We start from the raw sequence: 27,688 nt of genomic DNA, 5'->3' as shown, positions 1-27,688 counted from the left end.
TAAAGCTGAGTTTAAGAGAACTACAAAAGAGGAAAGAAATGCCTGCATTTATAACTGCATAGATATTAACATACAATAGAGGGATATGATGTCCTGCCTTACATACAGTTAAGAACATGAGAAAGCTACTTCTCCATCCAACAAGCTCTCTAAAACATGTAGCATAAATACCATCTTTTGTAAATAAAGAGAACAAGACTCTAAAGCACTAAAACTAAAGCTATGCAAGTATTTTAGACTACCTTATAATGTTATATAAATAATCTCAAATAAAATTAAGGAAAAGAAATTTAATTCCTATCCAAATATTGCCAAAGCATGTACATTTCTCAGGTGCATAAAATAGGCACCTAGTATCAGCAATTTATCTCTGATTCACAGTCAGTGCAAGCACACATTCTGCTCACCCCCTTTGTATCTTTGACTTCTATAGTATATGATCTAAAATAAAAATGCAGTTCTACCATGATAACACTATTCTACTGTGAGAATTCCAGTCACCGAAGACAACATGAACCCTCAGGATAAAGTATTTAGTGAAGCAGAAAAATACATGAATGTATGACATTTTCAACATACTTAAAAGTAAAAGGATTGTCTATTCTACTGTAAATTAATTGTTAAAGTCTCAGGAGAATTACTGGAACATTTTGTTTAATCTGGATTTTACTGTATGTGCATACACACACAAAATGCACAAACCTAGCTTAAAAGAGTTTAGAATGTTCAGAAACATTAATACTAAACATAAGGGTTAAAAAGTGATGATATATTAACAGTTAAGTATATTCTTAAATTAAGTATATTAATTCATACACCTGAAGTCACCAAATAAAAACGAAAAGGATAAAACTTTTTAAAGCTTAAGGATTATATTGGAAACTATTATTTAACAGAATGTACTTGTTTCTTGGATCTAGTCTCTATTTTCACTGTCATACAGTCTTATTTCCCTGTGCTGTTTCTAATGAAATGTAAGGTAACATCTCAATCATATCAGTAAAAATTGTCAAAACTAAGTCTCACTTACTGTGGATTCCAAATTGTCCATCATCAATAATAATTTCACTTTCTAGAATTGAAGGAAAATAAAAAAACCAGTTAAAATTCATGATGTATACAGAATGAACAACTGAGAAATTACCCACATTAAGGATTTTTAAAATATGAAATCTAAAGTTTAAAAGCAGCCCAAAGTGAATAAGCATATTTATTGTAGCCCTCAATCAAGAATTCCCTTTTAAGGAGGTAATCGAACAGTAAAAGTTCTTACAAACTTGGTGATGATTCGTGGTGTTACAAGGAAGGGAAAGAAGACTCCTCAGAGAGGTGCTCTAGAGGCCCTGGAACAAACCTCTACACCCACCAATTTATGAGACAGGCTGCTGGACAACAATATCTCCTGGTTGATTTTTTAAACCAAAGGTCTTGGCACAATTAAAATGCTTATTCTTATGTAGTGCATATTCTGAACTATCTAAAACGTAACTCTCCTCGAATCCCAACTATTCTCTATAGCCAGCTACAAGCTTTAGAAACAGCACAAACTTACCTGTATATACAGAGCTGTGAAGAACTACAAAAAGAATAAGTCCTAGCACATTCCCTTCTAACAGAAATTTCTGCTAAATAAGAAAAGCTGGTAAGCCCCACCCTCTTCAGTAAAACACTAATGATCTTCCCTGCTACTTCCTTTCCCAGTTTAACTTTAAATATTAAGCCCGAAATATTTGTCAAAATAGGTGTGATAGTTCCCAATAAAGATTCTTGGTAGATTTCATACAGCTCTTAAGTTTAGAGGTTATGTTTCCCAAAAGCATAAAATTAATTTTTTAAAGACCAGAAACAAACATTCCACTTCTCACAGTAAGAAAATATATTTAACTGCAAGATGCTTCCAAACGCAAATTATTTTTTAAATGTTTAATACCTAATAATTTCCAACCTCAGTATGGGACTATTGTAATTCTAAAGTACACTATTCATGAAAATTCTAAATATACTATCAAAAATGTATTAAAACATAAAAAGAAAATCCAATAAAGAGGATGGAATGAAGTATCTGTTTAAACAAGACGTGTCCTTGCCACAGGGTAAAGCAGGATCTCTCACTGCTTTCTAATCTAAGATAGCTACTAGCAAGCCATTTAATATCTTTAAATTCTAATTTTCTCTAGAAACTAAAAGATACAGTTCTCAGCATGAGTGAATTTACAGATGAGTCCAAGTGGGTAATTTATGTATATGAAATGAACTTCAAATTTTAATCTCCGTATGGAAAAGGACATTTAAAAATACTTGTATGAAGAGAAATGCCATTTTTTGGCACAAGAAAACTGAATGATGTTTTAGGGAAAAAAAAAACAACAAAAACAAGAACAAAAGAAAACCAACTATCTGAGTAACAATTTTAACATAGCCAGCAGGTATTTAAGTAAATCAGGAGGAAAATATGTATGCTACAACCAAGAAATTTGAATGCATTCATACAAGTTTAATCAAGGATTTATTAGTTAAAAAAAACACACAGAATAAATAGGTTAACTTATTCTACTGCTCTTACTATTCAAAGTTAAAAATTTAAGAATCTTTGTTTTGGATTAATTTTTTCCTCAAATGTTCTCTAAGCTCTCTAAGCAAGTAATCAAAGCTGTGGATGCTCAGTCAAGAAGAATGTTATTTTACAAACTTTGTTAACTACTCCAAATGAAAATAAATATTCCACAATAAATTAATCTAATCCCCCCAAATAAAAATAACTTGGCAAGCATTTGTAACAGTTTATAAAGAAAGGCAATTAAGAACTGTTTAGTTTTAAAAGATCCATGATATGCTAAGTGAAATTTGCAGTACTGACAATGCATTGACCTTAAACTTTAGAATAAAAATTTATTAAATCCCACTAAGCCATTGTGCAGCATATTAGTAACTTTATGCATATGCCTCAAACAGATGCAGTTAATGCCCATACCTAAAGGGGTTATTGATCGTGGTTGTAGATGAGTCTCCCACTTGTGAACTATGACTTGGCATGGACCACCGATAGTCTGCAATTTAAAAGTTAAACGTCTGCAATAATTTCTTATATCTTATTTTCTACCCATGACTCCATTAGATGTTTGTGGCCTAAATCTTATACTAAATACGAAACCAAAAGATTCATCTTGTTATTTATCAATATTATATGCCAAAAATCAGGAATGTACCATCTCACAAAACATTATGAGTGCTGGAAGAAAAGGACAGTGAGGCAGTAAACAGAGAAAAAGGAGATGAAACTGGCACATAAAACCATCTTAAATCTGCCTACAATACTCCAAATTGTTTCAAAGAAATTTTCATGTTTAGCTGATGTTCTGTTCCCATAAATTAAAGTTAACACCAAATATACTTTATGCTTGGTTGTCAGCGGTCAATGAGGTATTATAACTGAATAAAGTTATCTCAAATAACTCTCCAAGTGTTTGGGAAAAGCCTGTACTCTACGATAGTAGGAATAGTAGGTACAAGTACTTCAAGATCAATGATCACAAGGAACTAGAGGGCGTAACAAAGTTCTTTATTATACTAAGTAAATAACAGGAAGAACATCAGATTTCTTGTATCACAGTAACCAGTGTTTCTAAAAAGCACAGGAAAACCCTAAAAGAAAGTACATGTGCATGAGTAAATTGGAAGAATAAGTCTGACAAAAAGGGAACTACCATCTAGTCTTACAGTTCATAAACTCATACAGTGTAAAAACTTCTAATATTGTCTTCTGTTATCAAGTTCTCTTACTAAAAGGGAAAATAAAGCTTTATGTGTTAACATACAGTTCATAAACTCATACAGTATGAAAACTTCTAAGTGTCTTCTGTTATCAAGTTCTCTTACTAAAAGGGAAAATAAAGCTTTGTGTTAACATCTACAGCAATTTAAAAACAAAAATGAACTAGCAACTAAGAGTCCCTATGTACACCTAAAGGACTAACTACTAACTAAATGCTTCCTAATTTTCTTTTAATTATTAAAAAAAAATTGACTAAACTTATGTGCCAAAATAAAACCGTCAAATAGACATTTTAGAAGCAAAATTTCAACGGTAACCTTACAAGGTATTTTACATTTCTCTTCACATCTTCAGAAGACATTTAATAAAATACAAAAAAGCAAAAAGAAAACACAAAAATCATTCATTATCACGCCACTTAGGGATAATCACTATTGATATTTTCATACATAATCTTCAAAAGCCCTTTTCTAGGCATATATTACATACTCAAAAAGCACAGAACATATAAGCTTCTCTCTATATATTGTGTACACTTTTAGATGGTATTAAATACTCTTCTGTATCATTTTACAGGTTTCAATGTTAATAATAAATGTGCCAAATGATAATAAACGAGTATGAGACAAATTAGGCACATTAAGTAATTAAATGCAAGAGATATTCCGCTACTTAAAAATAACCAGAGGTTGAAATCTTTTTTAAAACTTGCAAACTTTTGAACTTTGAAAACTAAAGTAGTATTAGATATTCATTCAAACCATATAGCAAATGGGATAAGATAGCAAATCCTCATTTTCTCTAGCTGAATACCTCCTTGTTTTAAGGGTTCAACTTATGAGTCGGCAGACTGGGCAGATGTTTAAAAAAAATTTTTTTTTACTGTGAAACTGCTCATCTTAAATATAGTGAATTTCATTTCCTTTACACTAAAAAAAGGAAGATACATTTAATCCTACATCTGCTAGATGTTTTTTACTACGACTTTCCCATCACATTTTTTTGAATTTCTTTCTTAAACATCAAACTTTCTGATCCTGAAAAGATGCAAATATATACATTAAGAAAGGAACAATGTTTCTTAGCAACAGAGAGTAGCCAGAAAGATCTAACCTATACCCTTCCCCCATTCCTCTCATGTCCCCTGCACACCCCCCTTCCCAAAAAAATTTCCTCTTTGCTACAAAGATGGTATGCATCTACATTCTTACAGAAGTTACTAACCAGAGGTGACTTCAAAGGGTGCCAGGAACATACTATTACATATCAGCAGGGATAAGAAGTGGATAGAAGAAAGGAGAGTTTGTTTTTGTTTTTGTATCAATTCAGCGTCAGGGGAACTTTACAAAATGTTGACTACAATATCTACGTCTAATCATGTCAGAATAGCCCTGTGGATAAAATATTTGGTAGAAAACATATTTTAATAATATTTTAATAACTCCACCCTCATCTGTTTTAGTAGCAAACCCACTACTCACAGCATAAAATAACTTAGGCTTGAACAGAATGGAGCGTTTGAGGAGCAATCCAAAGAGCTGATTCAAAGGATGACTTCTAATTGGGTACACAAGCGTTCACACTACAAATCCATGTTTGTTGGTACAACAAAGTGTTATAATATAGGAAAAAAATCTACCAAGTTTTAAAATACAGCGAACTTTCAAAATTATACTACTTTATTAAACTTTAGAAGGTAATCTTCAATTTTAGCTTACTGAACTTCATTTAAGCCCTGAGCACTGGGAAATTAAAAATCTCAGTAATGACTCCAAAACATGCAATCCTTTTTAATATGCTAAATGTAATAAACTCATTCATTCTTCAAGATCTTAGAAAAAAGAACAGTTCTATTCTACAAAAGGCTGCCATAATTTTAAGCACTCTGGAGTCAAGTGCAAGGTGGATCTTTGAAGAAAAAAGTAACATCATCAGTCGAAGACATTATTCCATTAATAGTATTGACAGAGTTGTTCACAATTTAACATACATTAAATCAGATGACTGTTGAAATGTTTCCAAACAAGCATATTAATAAAAATACAAAGTAATCTATTTCTGCAAAGAAAGAAAAGCATAGTGACTGCTTTCTTAAACAGTGACCGACATCACTCAGCTACATCAAGCACTGAAACAATATGCAGACTGAGGTTTTGGGTCTGTTTTGTTTTGAACAAACCACGTAGCAAGATTATCAACTAGTCATGTAGTATCACTGCTTTCAAATATCATGAAAAATGTAACTTCTAAAATTTTACTGTTGTCTTTCCACATTTTGAAAAAAAAAAAAGGTACATGTAAAAGGGGCTCTGAGGAATTTTTATCTATGATGGCAAGGCCAGACCAACAGTCATTTAAAAATCATGATTTTTAATAAGACTAATAAGAAAAATGGTCACTTATGAATAAGTGTGAGGTGAAGAAAGCTAGGCAGACAGACATTTGTGAGATGGTTCAAGTCTGAGATTAACAGCTGAGGGTATTTAGCATCCAGAAGAATTTTATTGAGAAAACCACTACACAAAGTAAGATACCTGGGCTATTCTGAAAATAAACAATGATGTGCTTATCATAGATGATTGATTCTTTTGTTAAAGGATTTAAAACAAAAATCAAGGGAGATTAAGAACAAAGTAAGGGTTTATAACAAATCTAATTATGAGTGAATGTGAACACCTATAAAAATAAGAAACAGAGAAGTTACCGGAAAATAAAAAGCTATTTCCATTGAAATGAAGGGAAAATCACAGACAACATTATTACAAATTGGCTAACATTTCAGTATCAGGTTACATCATCAATTCTGGCCACAAGTATAGAAGGATGGAAATGGATTTAAAAAAAGTTTTAATTGGGGGCGCCTGGGTGGCTCAGTCGTTAAATATCTGCCTTCCGCTCAGGTCATGATCCCAGGGTCCTGGGATTGAGCCCCGCATCGAGTTCCCTGCTCTGCTGGAAGCCTGCTTCTCCCTCTCCCCACTCCCCCTGTTGTGTTCCCTCTCTGTGTCTCTCTCTGTCAAATAAATAAAATCTTTAAAAAAAAGTTTTAATTGATGTTCACTGAAAAATTATTTCTGGTGAAGATGTGAAATTATATGGACCATCTGCAGACTCCCACCTGCGTTTTCATTCCAAGAATATCTACAACCTTTGTTCGCTATGTTCAAGATAGTATTTTGATTTGTCACCTGTAAAATTATTTTAAAATTCAACATATTAACACCTCATTCTAATTCTACAAAGTAGAAGACAATAGGTAGCTATGAAAAGTTGAGAGAAAAGGGATTTCAAGACTCTTCTAAGCTAAAAAGAATATGTCAGAAAGAGCAAAAACAGAGGAGAAAATATGAATGGTAAAATTTTATTTATTTGCAATTAAATTTTAGCAGTGGAAGGGACCTAAGAAATCTATGGTCCAAGCCCTTCATTTTATAGGTAAGAAAACTGAAATACAAAGATCAAGTGACAAGACCACAAGGATTTTTAGCTTAGGCTCTACAAATGCTTGGGGAGACTACCTCAGCAAAATTAATCTTACTACTCATTTCAGCTTTTCAATATTTCATAATTACTTTGCTTTCCCATCATTCTTTATATTCATAAAATATATATTCCAATAATTCACATTTTACAATTTAAGATTCTCTGCACATTATTTTATCATTTGACAATGCACAACTGAGACAAAGTTTCATAATTATTTCTATTTAAAATTATGTTTCATTTAAAGAGCGCCACCAACTTTTTTAAAAGAAAAGAAGTGTCACTTTAAGCTGGCATGTGGAAAAAAAAAAACCTCTAGCTATATGCATGGGATTTTATGTAGCTATTTACTCTAGTCCATGAAAAACATACTTACCATGGCAGCCCCTGCATCACACGGTACATGTGTACACGATACAGAGCACCTACTTAAAGAAACACACTCACCAACACATACTGTAAACTTTTGCAAGTATTACAAGGGGAAAAACTTGTTTTTTACTGTAAGCAGACTTCTTGCCAATTTTTTCAGAAAGGCAGTTTGGACTGATTTGCTGCTTTTGGTTACATTTTCAATGAAGAGGGAAAATACTGTAGGTTGGCTTAATTTGATCTATGTTGACAACAGTCTTACTTTAGAAAACTATGCCCAAAGGACTCATTTTGATTTTTCTTGTCCAAATGCCCCTTTAAGTAAAATTTAGGTGATTTCATATTACAAATTTCACATACCAGGATCCTCAAATAAACTTTCAATGTCAAGTGCCATGACCTACTTATCACTGCACAACTGTTCAATTTAAACTGAAAAACTCTGCCACAATGCATAACCCTTATGCCAAATAAATGATCTTCAGTCATTAAAATGAGACTATTGTCAAGATAAGCCAACACAACGATCAACCATAATGTAATTTTAATTACTGAGTATTTACAATATATTCTTGGAATAAGAAACGTAATAGGTGCAAAAGACAGCTGAAGTGGCTTTGTCAGAACTTTTTCTTTTCTACAATGGTGGCTAAGAGAATGAGGTAACAACGGCTGCTTGCACTTTTCACATGTAACAAGTATTCAATGATCCCAAAGGGAAATAAAATTTTAAAACGGTTTAATCCATGTTTTGCTTCCTAGATTCCTGCCTAAACCCCTGCTCACATGCAGCCTAAGTGTGCTCAAAGATAAAAATCTGAAGGAAAAGAATCCTTTCAGGAAATAAGCATCTTTAAAATAAGAGGGAAAGAATCAACTTTTTTCTTTTCTAAATATGAAAACAATCCCCAAATAATAAATCATTGTGAGCAAGCAGATCAGATTTTACAGATACTCCAAAGGCCTTCAGAAAAGATCCTCAACTATCAACACCATGGTTGAAAAAAATCTAAAAGGAATGACTTTCAGTTTTGATAGGAGTTAAAACAAATGCAGCCACTAAGGAGATGGCTATTGTGAAATAAGTTTTTAAAATAATTACTCACTTAAAGCTGGCTATATACGCCTTCAAATGTATTTATACCACGTAAGGATTAAAAAATGAAACAAAAAGAAAACCCTTTTAACTGGTTACTAACAGGTTTACAAAAGTTACAGAAAAAGCACAGCTACTGAGAACACTCATTTATCATTAAAACCAATTTCATAACAAGAATACTGCAGAGTATACTTACTATTAGTCTTTTACAAATTCCACTGCAGACATCGTCTGCCTCTGAAGTGGCTACTTGCTTGCTTTTTAGCACTAAAATATTATTAATCTAGAGTTCTGTTTTCCTTTTTTGATCAAAACAAACTCATGACTTTCAGTGTTTCCAAACTTAAATTAGTTGCTTTTTAAAAGAAGTAAGTTTGTTAAAGAAACTGGAAACTAGATAAAGAAAACATACCTTTGGTTCTAAAAAGCACCCTTTGAAGTAGCGATACTGAACTGATACCCCTCTAGTGAGTACAATGGTTGCTTTCCATAACATGCTGTGAGGAAAAAGAGCAGAAGCATTAATATCAAGTTAAAATGCATAAAGACTTCATAATTCATAAAATCCCTCCAGCAAGGTCTGTGACCAATACCACTTACTTATTCCTACACAGAATTATACTCCAGGCCTACCCTGCACCAGGCACTGGGAACACAGCGATGAGTAAGGCAGACAGAGCCCCGTCTTTAAGCAGATTGCTCTCTTGTGAGGGTAGACAAACAAATCACCAAACATACCCAGTAAGGGCTATTTGACTTTTCTGATGCGACAGGAAGTTTTGGAGGAGAGGCCTCAATGAGGAAGAAAAGTCTCCAAGTAGTCCTACACAATGAGAAGGAACCGGCCATACGAAGACAACAAGTATTCCAAACAGAATAAGTAGCACGAAGGTGGAAGCGAGAGTCAGAATCTTCTCGGACTTCCCACTTAGAGATGGTACACGGCTGCTAAGAGGCTTTGGGGCTGAGGCAGGTGAGCTACACTCATGTTCCCAACTGTCCTGTATCCTGACTGTCCTGCCCAGCCTCCAGCTATTCCCCTAGCCAAGCAACTGGGCTCTGTATCTTATTGTTTCAACTCAGTGTCTTCCCCTGACCTATTCTATGCCAACACAGTCTACTACTACTCTAAAGCTTTGACTCAACAGGGAAAGCAGTCACTGTAACTCATGATTATAAATGATTTTTATTACCTTCCAATCATAGACCAGTGCTACCCAAAGTGTGATCCAAGGACCATCAATATCACCCTGGAGTTTGTTAGAAATCCAAATTTTCAGGCCACACCTAGACCTACTGAATTAGAAACTCTGGGAGGAGAGTCCAACAATCTGTAATTTAACAAGCCTCCAGGTGACTCTGATGATGAACACTTCAGTTTGTGAGGCACTGTCATAGACCATTACCCAAACATTAATTCAGCATGAATAGTTTAGTGAATAAACAGCAGCTCCAAATGTTCTTCCCCAATACCAGATGGCTAGCACTGCTTCCCACCTGGCTCTGCCAAGGCAGGCTTGAGGGCATTATCCTCACTCGGACTCAATCCTGGGTTGCTAACAAAATATCCACAACCACCTGTCACCCATGGTCAACAATCAGATTAATCTGGTAGAATAAAATACATATGCCCTGGCTCCACCCTGAGAGACTCTGATTTCAGAGGTCTGGGTGGAGCCCGGTCACGTGGAGTTTGATAAAACTTTACAGAGTAGATGAAGATAGAAGGCTAGTTGAGGGCCACTGCGATAAAACAAGAACAGCAAGTGCTCGGCACACGCACCCGCACTTTTCCCTGATAAGCCTCAGAATCCTTTTCAACACAGCATTCCAGGCAGATGTATCTACCAACTCTGAGGTGCAATTATTTCCCATCTCTGCTACAAAAAAAATGGCAAATTTCTAGCACTATTTCATTCATAAATCGGTCAGCCAGAGTGTGTGAAGCCAGCGCCAGACGTGTACAGAATTAGCGGAAGCTCTGAAAAATGTGCTGGGGCCCCTCTCTCATGCCTACTTCCTCATTCCCAAGGGTAGGATCTAGACATGTGTATTTTTTAAAGCCCTCACAAGTGAGTCTAACGTGCGCCCCTGGTTAAGAACCGCTAAGTGAAAAGCGATGGAGAGAGCAAAGCAATGAGTTTTTTTATTCCATTTCCCTAAGTAAATGTTGCAAAGTTAAAAATGAACTGGAACTGGGGCACCTGGGTGGCTCAGTCGGTTAAGCAGCTGCCTTCGGCTCAGGTCATGATCCCAAGGTCCTGGGATCGAGCCCCGCATCCGGCTCCCTGCTCAGTGGGAAGGCTGCTTCTCCCTCTCCCACTCCCCCTGCTTGTATTCCCTCTCTCGCTCTCTCTCTCTCGTCAAATAAATAAAATCTTAAAAAAAAAAATGAACCGGAACTGTTCAGTGACATAAAAAATGAACATAATCTGATGAAATTCAAAAAGTCAGGAAAGAGGAGCAATGAGACTCAGTGCACCTGCCTGATTTTGAATGACCTCATATCTTCCCCCCAAATACCATAAAATCTACAAGAGCAAATAAAACCACAAGTGACTCACATTTTCTGCATTATTAGGAAACAATACTATGACTTTCAAATTATCTCTAAGTTGAAAAAAAAAAAATCCTAACAGCGTTCTTGTCACTACAAGCTTATAGGTATGGAGAAGCTTAAGAGACTCTGAAAAAGAGCTTTGTACAAAGGGCTTAGATACGCAACACTGAAATCCAAATAAACACAATTCTAAAACACAAGAATGGTGTTCAAGGCAAATGCTTTTTGTATCCTCTTGTATCATCTACTTCCTTTCTCCATGTGAAACACTGTTTATCTGCCATATATGAATCAATTACATTTCAAAGTGCGTCAGCAAGGTAAAGTGGCTGGTCCCTTCAAGTTGCGTAGTTAAGTATTATCTCATCTGTTCACATAACTTTGACCAGGTTGGCCGAAATGGACTTAAGACATGTGACAGGGCAGCTCAAGTGTTCAGAGCAAGGTGTGTTCTAGGAACAAGTTCAGAAAGATACACGGTTTTACTTCAGACTGATCTGAAAATGGAAGAAAAAATAGCCACTTGAAGGGAATAAACATTTCATTCCTCTGTGATTCCAATATTATTTACCAATAAAACTTTACTTATAAAAACAGCTGAGAATTGGCTAAGAAAAAGTGTCACACTAATGACAAATAGGAAAACGGTGTTTTAAAGATTTCTTTTAAGCTTTTATTCATTTATGTTGTCAGAGAAAACGCAAGCGCACAAGCAGGGGGAGCGGCAGGCAGAGGGAGAAGCAGGCTCCCCACTGAGCAAGGAGCCCCATGGGGGACTGGATCCCAGGACCCTGGGATCATGACCTGCACAAAAGGCAGGCGCTTAACTGACTGAGTCACCCAGGCGCCCCTGTTTTCCTTTTCCTTAATTTGCATTATGGTACTATATTGTTACTTTCTTTTGCTTTGCCATCAGTGCTCCTCAAGCTATCTGTTGTGAAGGACCAGTTTTTGTTTGCTTGTCTGTCCTGTAACCAATAATTCTATGTATCCAGTGCAACAGAGATGAGTCCACAATGACATGCATGAATGTCCTAGCAATGTCAAACTGCTATAAACATTTCTAAATGATTGCTCTTAATTTCTGTATTTCTCACATAATGCATTGATTATTAGAAAAACTAGTTTTTTTTCCTCTAGCACTGGCCCACAGGACACATTGTCAGTAGCACTGCTCCACATGGAAAACAATTTGAGCTTAATAATCATGTAATCTGGTGTTTCTCCCTAGGGCCACTGCATGTGTTTGTATACTGTTTACAATCTCCTCTTTCCTTACCTCCCACACATATATCTTTACAACCCATAACGCTTCCAAATATCCCCAAGTGAAGAAGTACCATCTTTGTCAATATTCACTGATTCTGTCCTAACCCTTTTACCATGCAGATGAGGTAACCCAGGCCTAGAGAAATTAGATTTGCCCAAGATTGCAGTTAACTGCAGAACTGAAACTAGCACCCAGGCCCCTCTTTCCCCACTGCAATGCACCAATACACCCATGCTAACTTTAGTGCTGTATTTAATGTCGGTTGCAAACTCATTTCAGTACATTAACTAAAATACCTGTTCCACTTCTCTTCTACAGGAAATTATTTTATAGGCCAAAGCAAAAATCAGATTTTTTATCAAGAATATGTAACTGAGAGGGGTTCAGTTGATTAAGCATCTGCTTTTGGCTGGTCGTGATCCCGGGGTCCTGAGATCGAGCCCCACATCGGGCTCCCTGTTCAGCGGGGAGTCTGCTCCTCCTCCCTTTGCCCCTCCCCTGCCACCACTGGTGTGCTCTCTCTCTCGATCTCTCTCTCAAATAAATAAAATCTTAAAAAAAAAAAAAAAAAGAATATAGGGGCACCTTGGTGGCTCAGTTGGTTAAGCGACTGCCTTCAGCTCAGGTCATGATCCCAGGGTCCTGGGATAGAGCCCCACATCAGGATCCCTGCTCAGCAGAGAGCCTGCTTCTTCCTCTCCCTCTGCCTGCTGCTCTGCCTACTTGTGCTCTCTCTCTCTGTCAAATAAATAAAATCTTAAAAAAAAAAAAAGAATATATACTGAGAGCCAAAACATAATACCTAAAAAAGCTTAAAAAAATAAGAAATAGCAGGGCGCCTGGGTGGCTCAGTCATTAAGCGTCTGCCTTCAGCTCAGGTCATGATCCCAGGGTCCTGGGATTGAGCCCTGCATAAGGCTTCCTGCTCGGCAGGAAGCCTGAATCTCCCTCTCCTGCTCCCCCTGCTTGTGTTCCCTCTCTAGCTCTCTCTCTCTCTCTCTAATAAATAAAATCTTAAAAAAAAATAAGAAATAGCAATGTAAGCCTATAATTTAGAAATATGGTAGTAACTACCAAAAGAACCAGCCAAAAGTTGAAAACGGTTGCAGTGGGAAATTGAGAAACAGAAACTTTTTTTTTACAACCAACCTTGTACAACTACTTCACTCTATGCACATGCAAGAACGGTCATAAAAATTAAAAGAGGAAAACTATACGAAGGTATCTTAGAAACCCCCCAAGTTTCTAATCTGGATGTCACAATTATTCTGTAACCTGTTATTTCCCTTCTTACCTTTCACCACCTGTCTCATTTTCTGGAAGAAGAGCCACAGCATTCTGAGGACTCCAGTTTCCCAAAGCATCACAGCTCCCACATATGGCAAAAACTTCTCCTAAAGAAAGAGAACAACCAGTTATAGTGGGCTAAGCAAAAAAGTTTCAAATTTTAGTTCTAGGAAGCATGAAAAGAGCAGTCAGTTCCACTAGTTCACCCAGATGCAGAGTCTCCTTTAGCAGACATGGAGGAGCCTCCCTGGAGACATGTGTCAGACCCAGGCACTGCACCAACACCTGCATTCTTAACTTGACCTACCTCTACAGAACCAAAACCAAAGAAAAGGAGGGATGTATAGAGATGAACTATTCTTCATGTGTTCAACCACATAACTGAGCCAATAACAAGCACCAAGAAGACAAAGTGATCATGCCACAGTTCCTGCCTTCAAGGCAGCTTCCCATTTAAAAAGGCACACACTAAATGCATGTAAGTATTCTAGAGAAATAGTAACCATTATTTTCCAGGAACTCAAACAGTGGCTATTAACAAGCTAAAGATTAAGAAAATTAGCAATGGGGACAACAACAAAAAGTCCTCAAAACAAAGACTTACATAGCGAAAAATCTAGTTTTCCTTACTAAAATAATGACTATTGTTTTACCGGAACACTTCTCATCAATAGACAAACCAAAACATAGCTGTCACCTATATTTGCTGAATTACATACATTCAGCAAAAGTCTACAACTTCAAGGTGCCTGAATGGCTTAGTCAGCTGAGCGTCCGACTCTTGGTTTCAGCTTGGGTCATGATCTTGGGTCGTGGGATCGAGCCCTGTGTTGGGCTCCACACTGAGCGGGGAGTCTGCTTGAGATTCTCTCTCACCCTCTCCCTCTGGCACCCCTGCGCCTGCTTGCACAAGCTCTCTCTAAAATGAATAAATCTTAAAAAAAAAAATTATTGGATATAAGTGGAGAAGTCTTGGACTTACATAGCAATACACTCTGAATTACTCTAATTAAAATTCATAAAGAAAAAGATAATGAACTGAGGCCAAGAGAACAAAGTTCAAGACAAACTCCTCCACATTCTGAGTGGCTTTCAGGCACTACTCCAGTAAAGCCAGAATTGTAGTTGGCTTTAACCACCTGCATGAGCATTCTATAAGCTTGGACTGTCTAAAACTTAACTAAAATTTCAAGTGCGATAATCACTCAGAAGTTTTTGGGGTTCTAAATACATGTTTGTCAAGCATAGAGTGGTTACATATAGAGATCTCATATCAAAATATTCACCAATCCTTTAGAGTAACCAGATTTTGTTTTGTAATTAACTTAGGTTATCACCACCTTCTCTGATTAAAAAGGATAAACGCTGTTGCTACATATAAATATTCATTCCCAAAGTCATACATGTTGCTGTGTACATGGTCCTCTCTTACATTCACATCCACCACTAACTTCCCTCTAGTCCTTGAGAACAAGACCCTCATCAAGCTCACCCTTCTAGGGATAATTCTGTGGTTGGTCTCTATGCCTGACATGGCCAGCTCCTTCTACCTCAAACTGCCTGTGTACAATTCCCTGAAAGGATAGGATACCACTCTGTAGTCTTCTCTCCACAGAGAAGGCTATACACTGGACTAGAGGTGAGCTCTTGACCCAAGTGAGCCAACCTATCAGCTGACTAGCAATCTTCAATCTGCAGAATCCTGCCCAGAGATGGGAGCTCTCTACCAGAACATCTTGGCGAAGAATTTAGCTTGGACAAACATACACTCTGTCAACTGCTCTTGATGTGGGAAACAAAGGCAGAAGAAAAATTATGAAATTTCCTTACTACTTACAGCCCACTGACAAGTCCCTGAAAGAGGCAGAGTGACATTCCTCTAGGGACTCAACTGCCTCGATGTTAATACTTTGCTAAGGGCAAAAGACAATTCTAGTCTGATGCCCCCCCCAATCCTGAAGTCTACTTTAACATATAAAAATTCCTTTGGAAACTTCCTTTACCTCTAAACCCCCCCAAGATACGTGTTGGCAATCATCCCCCAAGCATATGGCCCACCGATATACATCTGAAGGGTCTCATGACTCAGGTTTTATTAGGCAGTAATAAATTACCTTTTCCCAACAACAGCTAGCCCCCTCAAGGTCCTGGAAACCTTGCTTCCAAAATTCCTCAGAGACTTACGCTATCCCTAACCCCCTCCCAGCTTCTAAGTATGTCGCGGGCCGCTCCTCGTGACCCTGGTGCAGCTCTTTTCTGCCCACGGGTCCTGTCTCTGTGCTTTCATAAAACCACCTGTTTGCACCAAAGACGTCTCAAGAATTCTTTCTTGGCCAACGGCTTTGAACCGAAATGACATCTTTCCTACATCACTCTGATGGCTGCTAGACCAAAGATGCTGAATATATAGAGTGAATCATTTATTCATTCTTTGAACACATATTTACCCCTATTCTGAGCCAGGTACTGTGTTAGGTGCATGCACTCAGCATGACAAGACAAAGTCACATTTTCACAGAGCTTACAATCTATCCATAAACAAAATTACTCAAATAATTCCATAAAATCTGTAAGGTACTACAAAAAGTCCTGGAACCCTGAATTTCACAGGGATCCTAACCTAGCTAAATGTGGGGTTGGCATTAAGGAGAGTTAAAGGGGAGAAGGGAGGCCACAGATCTAGACAGAGGAAACCATTTGTGAAAGGCCCAAAAGAGGGAAAGAATGTAACAGATTTGAGGAACTGGCCAGTATAGTGAGTATATTAAATAAGGAGATACATACCCTAGGCGTGATACTATTTTGATATGCTATTTATCCTAAAATTACTTCACACTGCTTTAGTAAACAGCAAACATACAATAAGCCAAAAAATTTACAAATAGAGAACAAAGTTATCTTAACCAAATAGTTCACCAACTTCTTGCACTAGCAAAATTTCCCTCATTTTCATGGTTAGTCCAACTATCTTCGTCCTGTGCAAAATTAAGTAAATTCACAGCTTTCTTGGAAAATATGAGACTAAAACATTTACTATTTGGGGAGGTATGGTTTTTTTCTTTTCTTTTTTTGTTTTTTAAGATTTTATTTATTTGACAGAGAGAGAGAGAGACACAGCGAGAGAGGGAACACAAGCAGGGGGAGTGGGAGAGGGAGAAGCAGGCTTCCCGCTGAGCAGGGAGCCCGATGCGGGGCTCGATCCCAGGACCCTGGGTTCATGACCTGAGCCAAAGGCCGACGCTTAACGACTGAGACACCCAGGCGCCCCCTTAAGTATACTATACTCCAAGCACATTTCTGAAAAATCAGGTAAGTCCTAACAATAGTTTCATCTAAAAATTAGTCCTACTGTAATAACAAACTGCATACTTAAGAAAATCAAGATAAGAAAAATACTCATGTAAAATTTTGTTTTAAAGTAAAATTTTACAATACCTGGTAAAAGAGTTCCTCTTATTTCAAAAGTAACCTGAGAAGGTGTCATTCTGATGGATTTATTTTACAATGTTGAGCTAGGAAGAAAAAGAGAAGATGTCACTTAAAATATATAAAAATCCTAGCTCTAGATAGCTACCACCTAGAAACAAATTAAAAAACAAAACAAAAACCAAAAATAAATAAATCAAAACTGTGAACAAAAGATTTCAGAAAACTTATAAAGGATGAATTATTTAGGAAGTACCTAGCAATTTTTAAGGCATAACGTTAAAACCTATTCTGTGTGTAGGGACCAGAAAAATTGCAAAACAAGTGTCCAAACATTTTTTTTTTTTTTTTTAAGGATTCAAGATTCTCGTTACAAACTTTCTCTTCTGATAAGCAGCTGTTCTGAAATCAACCTATCTTTCCCGACCAGGCTCATGTTCTGATGGAGGAAAAAAAGCAAAACAAAAACAAAAAACCACTAGAGATAGAAAAAAACTTGGCTCAAGAGAGAATTTCTACTTCAATAAGGTTTCAACTTTAATAACAAGGAAACAACTGAAGAACTTCAGTACCATTCACTGAAACAAACTAGTTATGTTCTGCAACAAGATGCAGATTCTGCTTCTAAGTAATGTAACTAAAAACTTAAAAAAAAAAACACAACCCTCCCCCATAAACCACTCTTTTCAGATTTTCTCTGGACTGTTATTACTCTAGTTCTGTAGACTCAAATTTAAAGTCTCAACTCTGCGATCTATTACCAAACCCTGTTGATTCTAATTGATCCTCCATACATGCCTTTCTTTCTACAGTCTGAACTTCATTCAAAATCCTAAGCATTCTAACCCGTGTTTTGGATTCTGTCTTCCCAATAATACATTTTACGTCAGTTAAAATATTCTTCCTCATGTCCCTGACCAGGAATTACTTCGATTACTTACAGAAATCTAAACCCTTAATCCTGATGTCCTATCCACATTTTCTCTCTAGCTGATTTTTCATTTCTTGGTTGTTTTTCCCAGCCAAACCAATCTGATTTACCACCCCCTAATTTAAGTACCTGAGGAAAGATAACAGATTTTTTAAAAAATGTATACAGTATCAATTCTAAAGGAGGCTATATAACTTATATATAGAACACATACTCTACACAAGGGCAGATCATTTTATATAACTTCTCCAAAACCTCCCCAAAATTTTGTGCCCCAATTCACCAGTATTCCTAAAATAATTCCAATGTCTTTACTCTGTATCATTTCATTAGTTTACCAGCTTAAAGGTTATTTGTATTTATACATTATTTTAAAAATCATAAAAGTAATTTTCATAGCTATTCATTCTATTTTCCCTTTGCTCCTTTTCCCACCCCATGAACGTATACCCAACTCTGCAATGACCATTCAATGAACACTGCTGCTCAGGTAACTACACTTCCAAGCTAAGGTAGATCTATAGCAAGCAGTTCTCACTGGGGACAATTCTGCCCTCCAAGGGATATTTGGCAATGTCAGGAGACATTTTTGGTTGTCGCAACTGGGAGTGATACTGCTGGCAGCCAGTGGATAGAGGCCAAAGTGCTGTTAAACACCATGCAATGCACAGAAGAGCTCTCCACAAATAACTGTCCAGCTCCAAATAACAATAGGGCTGAGGCTGAGAAACCTGATCCACAGGGGGCTGCTATGAGGGTCAAAATTCCAGACTCACTGTTGGCTACAAACTATCATCCCACTTACACCAATGATAAAATGTAAATACTGAATATTCGTATTAAGCAAGACCACCAGTCAATGTGGTTTCATATCACCTTCACACAGAATTCCCTATTTGATAACTCTACCATTTCAGTTAGAAAACCCAAGACCGTGCACTAGAGAAAATCCTGTCCTTGATCAAAATAATTTGTGTCTCAGAACAAACACAATCTATTTAAAGCATATACATTCAGTTCTAGCACTGCCAAAGAATGTTCTAAAACTAAAAATAGCTGTAGACTGTTAACCCCCTCATTAAGCAATCATTATCCAAGTATCTTATTAGCTCTCCTTTAATATGACATCTGATAAGAATCAGAGTACTAACTCTAGAATAGGAATATTTCCTTTTCTAATAATTAAATAGTTCACTTAAACACCACACTCTTACATTTAATTTATGTCATATAAAGAAACCTCAAGACTAGCAAAAGAGCTTGGCTTTTATGTAACTGAATTTTGATACACAGCAAAAAGCCCCATCATCCAGCAAAACTGGTGCATAACCAACCTTAATCTCAACCTACAACTTCTACTTTCACCCAGTATTTACTGTCAGTTTTCAACAAAGGACTACATAATCTCATCTACATAATTACATAGTTGCTACTCAACTATTTTCTGATCAATTCTAAATATCTATTTTAGCCAATTTTAGGGAAATCAAATGTAATTATTCCTACGTATTAAAATCAACAACTGGCACAAAATTACCTCTAAATTTCTACTGCATTAAATGGGAAACTTACATAAATTCAATTGATTATTAAAATTGACTTTCATTCTTAAGGTTGCTTGTAAAAGTGCCTATAGTAACTTGGTAACAGTTACAGTAATAGCTGCAGTAAATGTACTGTACAAAACCACATACACAAGCACAAACATACCCCCCCCAAAACCTCCCTGGATGTCAACAAAGCATCATTTTTCGCTTGGATTGCCAAAAGTCCTATAGTGTGATTTAATTTCCTCTCTTCCCCCTCCACAATTTAATACCATACCAAATAAAAGCCTGGGGAGCTGCTCCTACATCAGTTTACTTGATCGTGGACAGAGGCCAAAATTCTGGTGCAGGATTGGCGCGCACAATTTTGGCACCCAGCTACCACCAAAACAGTAGTGACAAAGTAAAATACTGTACTGTTGCGGAATGCAAAATTTACACACCCACCAACACTTCCTCTTCCAAATAAGCAAAAAAAAAAAAAAAAAAATCCCAACTTGGACAGGGGAGGTCTTCCAGATATACACAAGAGTAAGGTGAAAAAAATCTAGTCATTTTCATGTACATGAGCTGACTATAAATGTAATTTAACCAACTCAATTTGTTTGTTTTTTTAAAGATTTTATTTATTTTTGACAGAAAGAGTGTACAAGCATGGGAAGCAGCAGGCAGAGGGAGAGGTAGAAGCAGGCTTCCCGCTGAGCAGGGAGCCCGATGCGGGGCTTGATCCCAGGACCCTGGGATCATGACCTGGGCCGAAGGCAGACGCTTAACCATCTGAGCCACCCAGGCGCCCCTCAACTCAATTTGTTTTATATATAACTTCCATTTTGTGCTTTTTGAAGATAAATATCAAACAGTATTCTCATCTGAGATTTTGAGTAGCACCTAACTGTATTTTAACATTTTAAAGACTTAAGCAATTAGTAAAGTATGACATTGTAATTTACATTCAAGAAATATTTCAGAGTTTACACTACCTGCCAAAATAAATTTTACTCTATTTTTTTGGTCAAAGAAACTATCCCAACACATAGGTAGACCTTACTGGTCTACCAGCTTGGAGAACAAAAGGGGTATTTAAGCAAACCAAGGTACAGGAACATTTAGTTTACAGCTATATTGAAATCACAGATATTTTTAGTTAAAATGTGTTTTTCTGGCCAAAAAGAACATCTCTGTCTTCCTTCAAATTTTTTCAAAGAAAAAAGCCTTTTCCAAGTCTTACTCTTTCCTAGACTCCAGCAGCTTTGGTCCTCATAACTGGCCATAAGGAATATATGAAATGCCTATGTTTTCCTAAGTTAATTTCTGTTAATCCTTTGGGAGGGTCATTATGACCCCACTAGTCTGACCCCACTATACTTGAGCCAATATTTTAAACAAATGTATGCAGACATGAATGGATTTTCATAAAGAAAGCATTTCTGGAGATTTCACTAAGCCAGGTTTATTGCTGGTTCAACTTTCTAAGCAATGCAGTAAAAGTTTTCCAAATGTTTTCCATTTCACTTTGTCTTGATATTATTTCATGTATAGTTCATATGCTTTCCCTGGTTAGATTACATACCAGGATTTGATTCATCAACCTACTTTTTGTAAGTACCAAATTTTACTCTGCCACTGTGAGATTTCTTTTGTGGTCATTATTTTTCCCAACAGAACTTTCCTAAGTCTTATTTTGTGTAGAATATTGGTTCTCCCTAGTTCTCAAGTCCAGAACAGATTAGGCCATGTGCAGTTTTACCTGTTTGCTTTATCCTGAATCATCTGTATCCAGACCATCAGGAGTTGAAAAAAGGACAGATAGCTTGTATTTACTTCTTAGCTAAGTCACAACTGTCAGAAATGTAGCAAGAGGGAGAAACATGAAGAGGTAGAGAAGGGGGGTAGTTACTAGGCGCGAACAGGGAGGGCCACAGAAGAGTATGAAGAAAACATCATCAGGTCTAAACATCCTGCTCGGTTCAATCTTTTTCTATGTCGGCACTATATCGGACTCCACAGCTGCTTCAAAATGAAAGAATTCTCTGCAATTCATGACTGAATTCATGAACGATTTCCTTTATGACGGGGCAGCGGGGTGAGAGGGGGCTGATGAAGCCCCTAACTGATCGAGGATTTCCCCCAGAGGTCATGAAGGCAATCTGAAGAGCTTGGGGCCAAGAGCAGTTTTGGAGAGAAGGTGCAGCTTTTCCAAAATTGCACGGAGAGCAAAGATGTCTATTCCTGGGACCTCTCCTTAGGATAAGAAGGCACTTCGGTTTTTTGGAATAACTGGATTATACAAGCATGCCTTCGACTATGTGGTTAGGCAATTTCAGAGAATAAGCAGTTGCCAAAACACTACGAATTACGCATAGACGGATCGAGTAGTGGTGAGCGAGGGGCATGCTGCGGGTTAGGGGTGCACAAACGGATTTCAGTGGCAATTTTTGTTTCTTCGTTCCTTAAGTTCGTATACTCGTGGTGGTCTTAGGCTCTATGAATTCTGGCAGGGAAAATACTGTACAAATTTTTCAGAGGGGAACTAAGCACCAGGCAGCCCAGCGGAATCGTGGGAGCAAACAATAAAAGTCGAAATACATAGAGGCTGCCCACCGACGTACCGGCGCGAACGTCCAGGCCAGTGCTTCCCCGGGGGACAGTGCCCGCCGGGGCCGGGGCCGGGGCCCCCTGCCCACCCCTCGCCCCGCCGCATCCCCAGCCGGGCCGCCCTGACAGCTTGGTCGCCACGTGAGCTGCCGCCGCGGCCTCCGCACCGAGCGCCGGGCCAGGCCTGGCGGCCCGCCTCACCTGCCTGCTCCGCGGGTCCGCGCCGTCGCCGCCGTCGCCGCCGTCGCCGCCGCCGCCGCTGCGCTCGAGAGCGAGGGCCGCGGGCCGAGAAGCCGGGCGCCCGCCGTCAGCGCCTCGCCAGCGCTCCCCCAGGCAGCCCGCGGCGGCGCCGAGCGGCAGGAAGCGGCTCCGCTCAAACCGGTTTCAGCTGCTCCAGACCAAACCACCAGGCCGCCCCGCGGGGCGGGGCCTGAGGGGCGATGGGGCGGGGCTTGACGTCACGCCGGCGCCCTCCTGGCCAATCGGCGGCCGCGCGGGGGACGGGCCCGCGCGTTCCTGGAAAGGGCTATCGTCGGCGACCGGGGGCGCCGGGGTATCCCCGGGGTCCCCCCATCCTGTGAGTGTTTTCCGCAGACCAGGAGCCCAGCTAGGTGCAGGGCCGACATCCGGACTGGGGTCTTAGGCGCATTCCTTGGTCCCCAAAGCCACCTTAGGACGACCAGTCGTGGAGGCCGGAGCTTCAGTTCTGAAATGCATTTTTTGCCATTCAAAAGTGAAGGAAATTAGCAGGCCTAGTGTTTTCTGGAAACTTTGTTTCGTTACAAAACAGCAAGCACATTTGGACCAAGTCTTTAAAGTTGAAGACGAGAATTGAGTGACCTAAGGTGTTTGAGCGTTTATACCTTTGCTACGCAAAATCTTACAAGGCCCGCAGCATCACCTGGGAGCTGTCAAAATTGCACTCCCAGGACCTTTTCGGATCTGCCCAATCTAATTTGCATTTAACAAGATCCCCAGGTTATTTGTATGCAAATTAAAGTTTGAAGGCACTTTTCCCAAAGCAAGACAGACTCGCTCTGCAAATGTTGTCCTTTCTTATTTTGTGAAAAATCAGCCCTACCAAAAACAAAAAAAAGCAAAGTTTTTCTCTCTTTTGAAGGTCCCAGAAAAATTAATCAGCATTTGCCACTTACCTAACTTAAATTGTTACCTTCCCAGCGTCAAAGTTAACTTCTGGTTAACTTCTAACATAAAATTACATTATCAATATTTCATTTAAATCAAGTGAGATACTAAAAATTAAAGAATCGCCTTTTTAGTGGGTGTTTAAGAACTCCTGCAGTAAGAGATAGCTCAGTGTTGCAAATTGGTTGGAATGGGCCTGCTAAAAAAAGCATTTGTGGGGCGCCTGGGTGGCTCAGTCGTTAAGCATCTGCCTTCAGCTCAGGTCATGATCCCAGGGTCCTGGGATCAAGCCCCGCATCGGGATCCCTGCTCTGTGGGAAGCCTGCTTCTCCCTCTCCCACTCCCCTGCTTGTGTTCCCTCTCTTGCTGTGTCTCTCTCTGTCAAATAAATAAAATCTTAAAAAAACAAAAAAAGCAAAAAAACATTTGTATTAGATAAACTCTAGCTTTAGAAAGAGTTTCTAGTTTCATAAATCAAAGTGCTCACAACCACACTTGATATTTCAGCTTGGATGAGATCCCAGGGCATTTCTGACAATATCACCCATTCAGTTACTAAATAATTATTAAGTGTATGCTTTGTGTTAGGCACAGAATACATTGGTTTTTCGATGGCACTTTTAATCCCAAATTTCTTAAAGAATTAAAATTTCCTCCCAATTATGTACCATTATCTGCTCAAGTCTGCTGTTGTACATTTCCTAATAGCTTGGAGTTTCATTTCTCTGTTGTTAGTCATATCTCAGTGATGAATTTCTTCCCTTCGAGTTTGCTTCCTTTAAATATTTATAATAGATTTTTATTTTCCTGTGATCACCACTTAGTCAAGCTTTATTTGTCTGATGTTCATAGTTTGAGTTGATGGATCCAATCCATGTTCCTTCCCTAAGTCCTACTGAAATTATAGAAGAATTATACATATTTGAAAGATGCCATCAGTGGGCTGGAAGTTGAGGCACTTCTTCAAGATCTAAAACAAACCAGTAGCATTAGATGATTGGAAGAATAATAAGAACAGAGAAACTTGGACCCACACAGGGAAAGAAGGTACTCCTAGAGATGCCATTTTACAAAACCTTGCTTAGAAATTCTTTAATAGTGCAATATATTTAGATTACATCATATATTTCCCATTCTGATTGAAATCTTGAAATAGAATATAGAGAATATACTCTTTCCCCCCGCCACTTCTGTGGAATGTTATAATTTTTCAAAAACATGGTTAATGAGCTTAATTTACTCATTATTTCCAGAAGGACTCCATATGTATTGAATTTTACAAAAGATTAACATCTTATTTGATTACATAATGAAATATGCTATCTCATTTGTCTAAAATCAACACTGCATGATCTCACTTTATACCCTAATTTTTTTAAAGGTGGTAATATCACCAGCCAGGATCCAAGATCTGACCTTTACTGCCTACCTGCTTGTACTCACTGTAGTTTCCTCTTAACTCAGGCAAATGAAACCTGAAACCACCCCTCAGGGGATAGCAACTGCCTTAACAAGACCTCCTGGCCCAGACCACCCAGACCCTTTGAGCTAAACCCCTACTTTAGCCTGTGCAGAGGGACCATGGAGTGACTCTGGACCATTACTTTTACCTCATTATAATACTAAAATCTCTGCCCAAGGAGGAGTCTCAGCTTCATTTACAGAACATACAATGTACGTATAGGCATGTTTCTTTGAAGTGCATTCGCTACCTTATGCCTGCCCCTATACACACTGACAAGGCTTCCCTATCTAAATATTCATCCTAAGCCTAAATGTAAGGTACACATTCACCCATCCTCAGGGAGTCATGACTTTGGAAGCTGTCCTATGTCATCTCCTTATTTGCTGCAAATAAAGTTTTTTTTCTTTGTGCAGCAACTCACCTGGTGTAATTTCTGTGACCCACCAAGGAACAAACGCTGGCTTGATTACAGTAATGATATTGATGGAAAAGCTCTAGATTTAGGGGCCAGACCTAGACTTGAATCCTCCCCTTCACCATCTCTGACATTTTGAGTATATAAATAACCATTTTTCATAACTAGGGACATCTTCAATTTGATTTTGACTAAAGTAACTTTTCATCTGTAAGTCATCTGTGGGCCCCATTGTGGGTCACTAACCAGCCCCGTATAGGTGTCAGCTCAAATTTTCATATTTAGGGTAGTAGGATACCATCTGTAAATGACCAATACATTGGTAAAACTGAATATCATGAAACAGTCTCTGAAGAAAAATTACCATGTGTAACGTAAACATAATTACAACTCTGGAAGGCATCTGCCTTATGGACTCTAGGAATCAAGACGTTGTAAAATTAAGAAGTACAAGTTATATCAGAAAATGCTGAGCTAAGCCATTTTGTTGTTAGCCTTTTCCACTTATTATTTTTTGTCTTTCCAAATGCCTCTCAGTCTTGCGCATTCTGCGTTAAAATGGATTCCCCAAGGGAATCCCCTTTACTGCTCAAATTGTTCAACAGTTGACTGGCTACCATTTTATCATTTTAGTGAAAATATTGATGACTGTCCACAGAAGGAGCTGTTGTTTTCTGGGCATATCCTTCCTCTGAACAAAAGGACTCTAACAGCTCCACTACCACACAGCAGCCTCAAAATCCCAGCTGCTCCCTCCCAGCTGGCAGCACGCCAGAGAGCCCAGATTGAAGTCAGGAAGGCAGAGGTTCTTGGCAATAGTGGTGCATTTATTATGTGAATGATTTAGATGGGGGAGATAGAGGCAATGATTCTGCTCTTTGTTGTACTCCCAACTTGTTGGCTTACACTATGCCATTGTTATTTTTCCTATAAAACAAAAATGAGAGTGAGAACTAACACTTGATTGCTTTTATCGGTTAGATCTCTACTTTGCCCTCCTATAATTAGGCTCTCAAGGGCAAGGACTATGTATTATTGATCTTCACATCCCAGCACAGTGCTTGGCACAGAGCGGATATAAACATGCTTATAGAAATCACTGAAAATTTCAGGAAAAAGTATTAAAGCAAGTTTGTCAATTCTAGCTGTCAACATTAAATCCTAAGCCATGTTGTGTCTAACCCCTGGAGAAGCAGGGATTCAGCTGCTATGGGTTCCATGGTATGGCCTCCCCTTGCACTCACATCACCTCATTTTATGAGAGTGGTGCTGTAGCTATCAACACTGACATTGAGTTAGATGACATTCCGACCCACAGCCCTGGACATACGGCTCACGTAGTGGTGGTGTTGTTTTAAATTTAATTTTGAATACACACCCTAGTCCAGCATAGACCCCACCCCTCCCTGTTACTCATCCATTGTCCTAATCATACATTTCACATGTCCTTCCTGGCCCAGATAGGCATCCGAGTTTGGATTCCAAGGCAACAGAACAAACTGATTATCCTAGTCCAGCTAGGCTAAAGAGAACCTTGTCTTCCTTCCATGAAAATAAGTGTATACTGTGGCTATGTTCCTTATTGCATTTTCCTCCTAAAAAAGCAATTGTAAGTCCCAACCCAAGGGGCATGGAGAGAGGGTAAGTATCATCCAAACCGCTTGGGATTCATCCACCTTACCATGCAATCCATTAATGTGACTACACATAAAAATGCTGAGCCATCAAAAATTAAAATAATCAAAATAGTTTCCTAAAGAAGAGGAAGAAAACACCAAGGACCTACGAAAAGTGATGGCAGTTTGAACTTTGGGGGCATCTTTTTTTCTGAAGATCTAACTAACTACTAGGCTGGGTTTTTAAAATCTGATGCAGTGGCCTTCCTTCATTTAATACAGACATTATATCTATGATGCATGATTAGAAGACTAAATTCTAGTGTGTGTAGTCAACCAAAGTCCATCAGAAATGGAAATTGTCTCTCAAATTATTTTCTTACCCAGCTAACAAGAGAAATGAGTGTTGATAAATTCAACTGTTTGGCTTTAGAAATGTTTATTTTACTGAGTCTGGGGAGAGAAGTTCCCAGTAGGGAGTTTATGACAGGAAAGTTCCATAGGAAAATGGCCTCTGAGCCTGAGAAGACTTGTCATTAAAATCAGGGGCTTTTCCTTAGGTATCAGATCGCAGTCCAGAGAAGCCCCTGCCAAGTCACCCATTCAACATTCAAATTATAGAATTAGGGCCAAAGCAGGCACCCATTGTGTAAGGCAAACGATCCAAAATCGTTTTGTAGATAAAAACTCATCTTGGAAATTTT

At 38.4% G+C, this 27,688-nt stretch overlaps 1 protein-coding gene across 3 annotated transcripts in view; it reads right to left on the bottom strand.

Moving 5' to 3' along the window:
* The window catches only part of GPCPD1 (glycerophosphocholine phosphodiesterase 1), a 53,787-nt gene extending 31,136 nt beyond the window's left edge, over window positions 1-22,651 (bottom strand). For 2 of the 3 annotated variants that reach the window (XM_028112995.2, XM_028112997.2), the window contains exons 1-6: window positions 22,544-22,651; window positions 17,279-17,355; window positions 13,851-13,950; window positions 9,139-9,223; window positions 2,972-3,047; window positions 1,031-1,072 (exon numbers count right to left, since the gene is read on the bottom strand). In XM_028112995.2, the coding sequence (XP_027968796.1) occupies window positions 1,031-1,072; window positions 2,972-3,047; window positions 9,139-9,223; window positions 13,851-13,950; window positions 17,279-17,327 (352 nt within the window). In that variant the 5' untranslated portion in view covers window positions 17,328-17,355; window positions 22,544-22,651. Of the gene's footprint in view, window positions 1-1,030; window positions 1,073-2,971; window positions 3,048-9,138; window positions 9,224-13,850; window positions 13,951-17,278; window positions 17,356-20,024; window positions 20,153-22,543 lie in introns of those variants that run through there. The other variant, XM_028112996.2, reaches the window with a different exon arrangement.
* Window positions 22,652-27,688: the final 5,037 nt, after the last annotated feature.

The sequence above is a fragment of the Eumetopias jubatus genome, unplaced genomic scaffold, assembly GCF_037043125.1.
Source record: "Eumetopias jubatus isolate StellerSeaLion01/CBP00866 unplaced genomic scaffold, mEumJub1_p1.0 scaffold_9, whole genome shotgun sequence".
Taxonomy (NCBI): Eukaryota; Metazoa; Chordata; class Mammalia; order Carnivora; family Otariidae; genus Eumetopias; species Eumetopias jubatus.
This window is presented reverse-complemented; position numbering and strand designations above follow the sequence as displayed.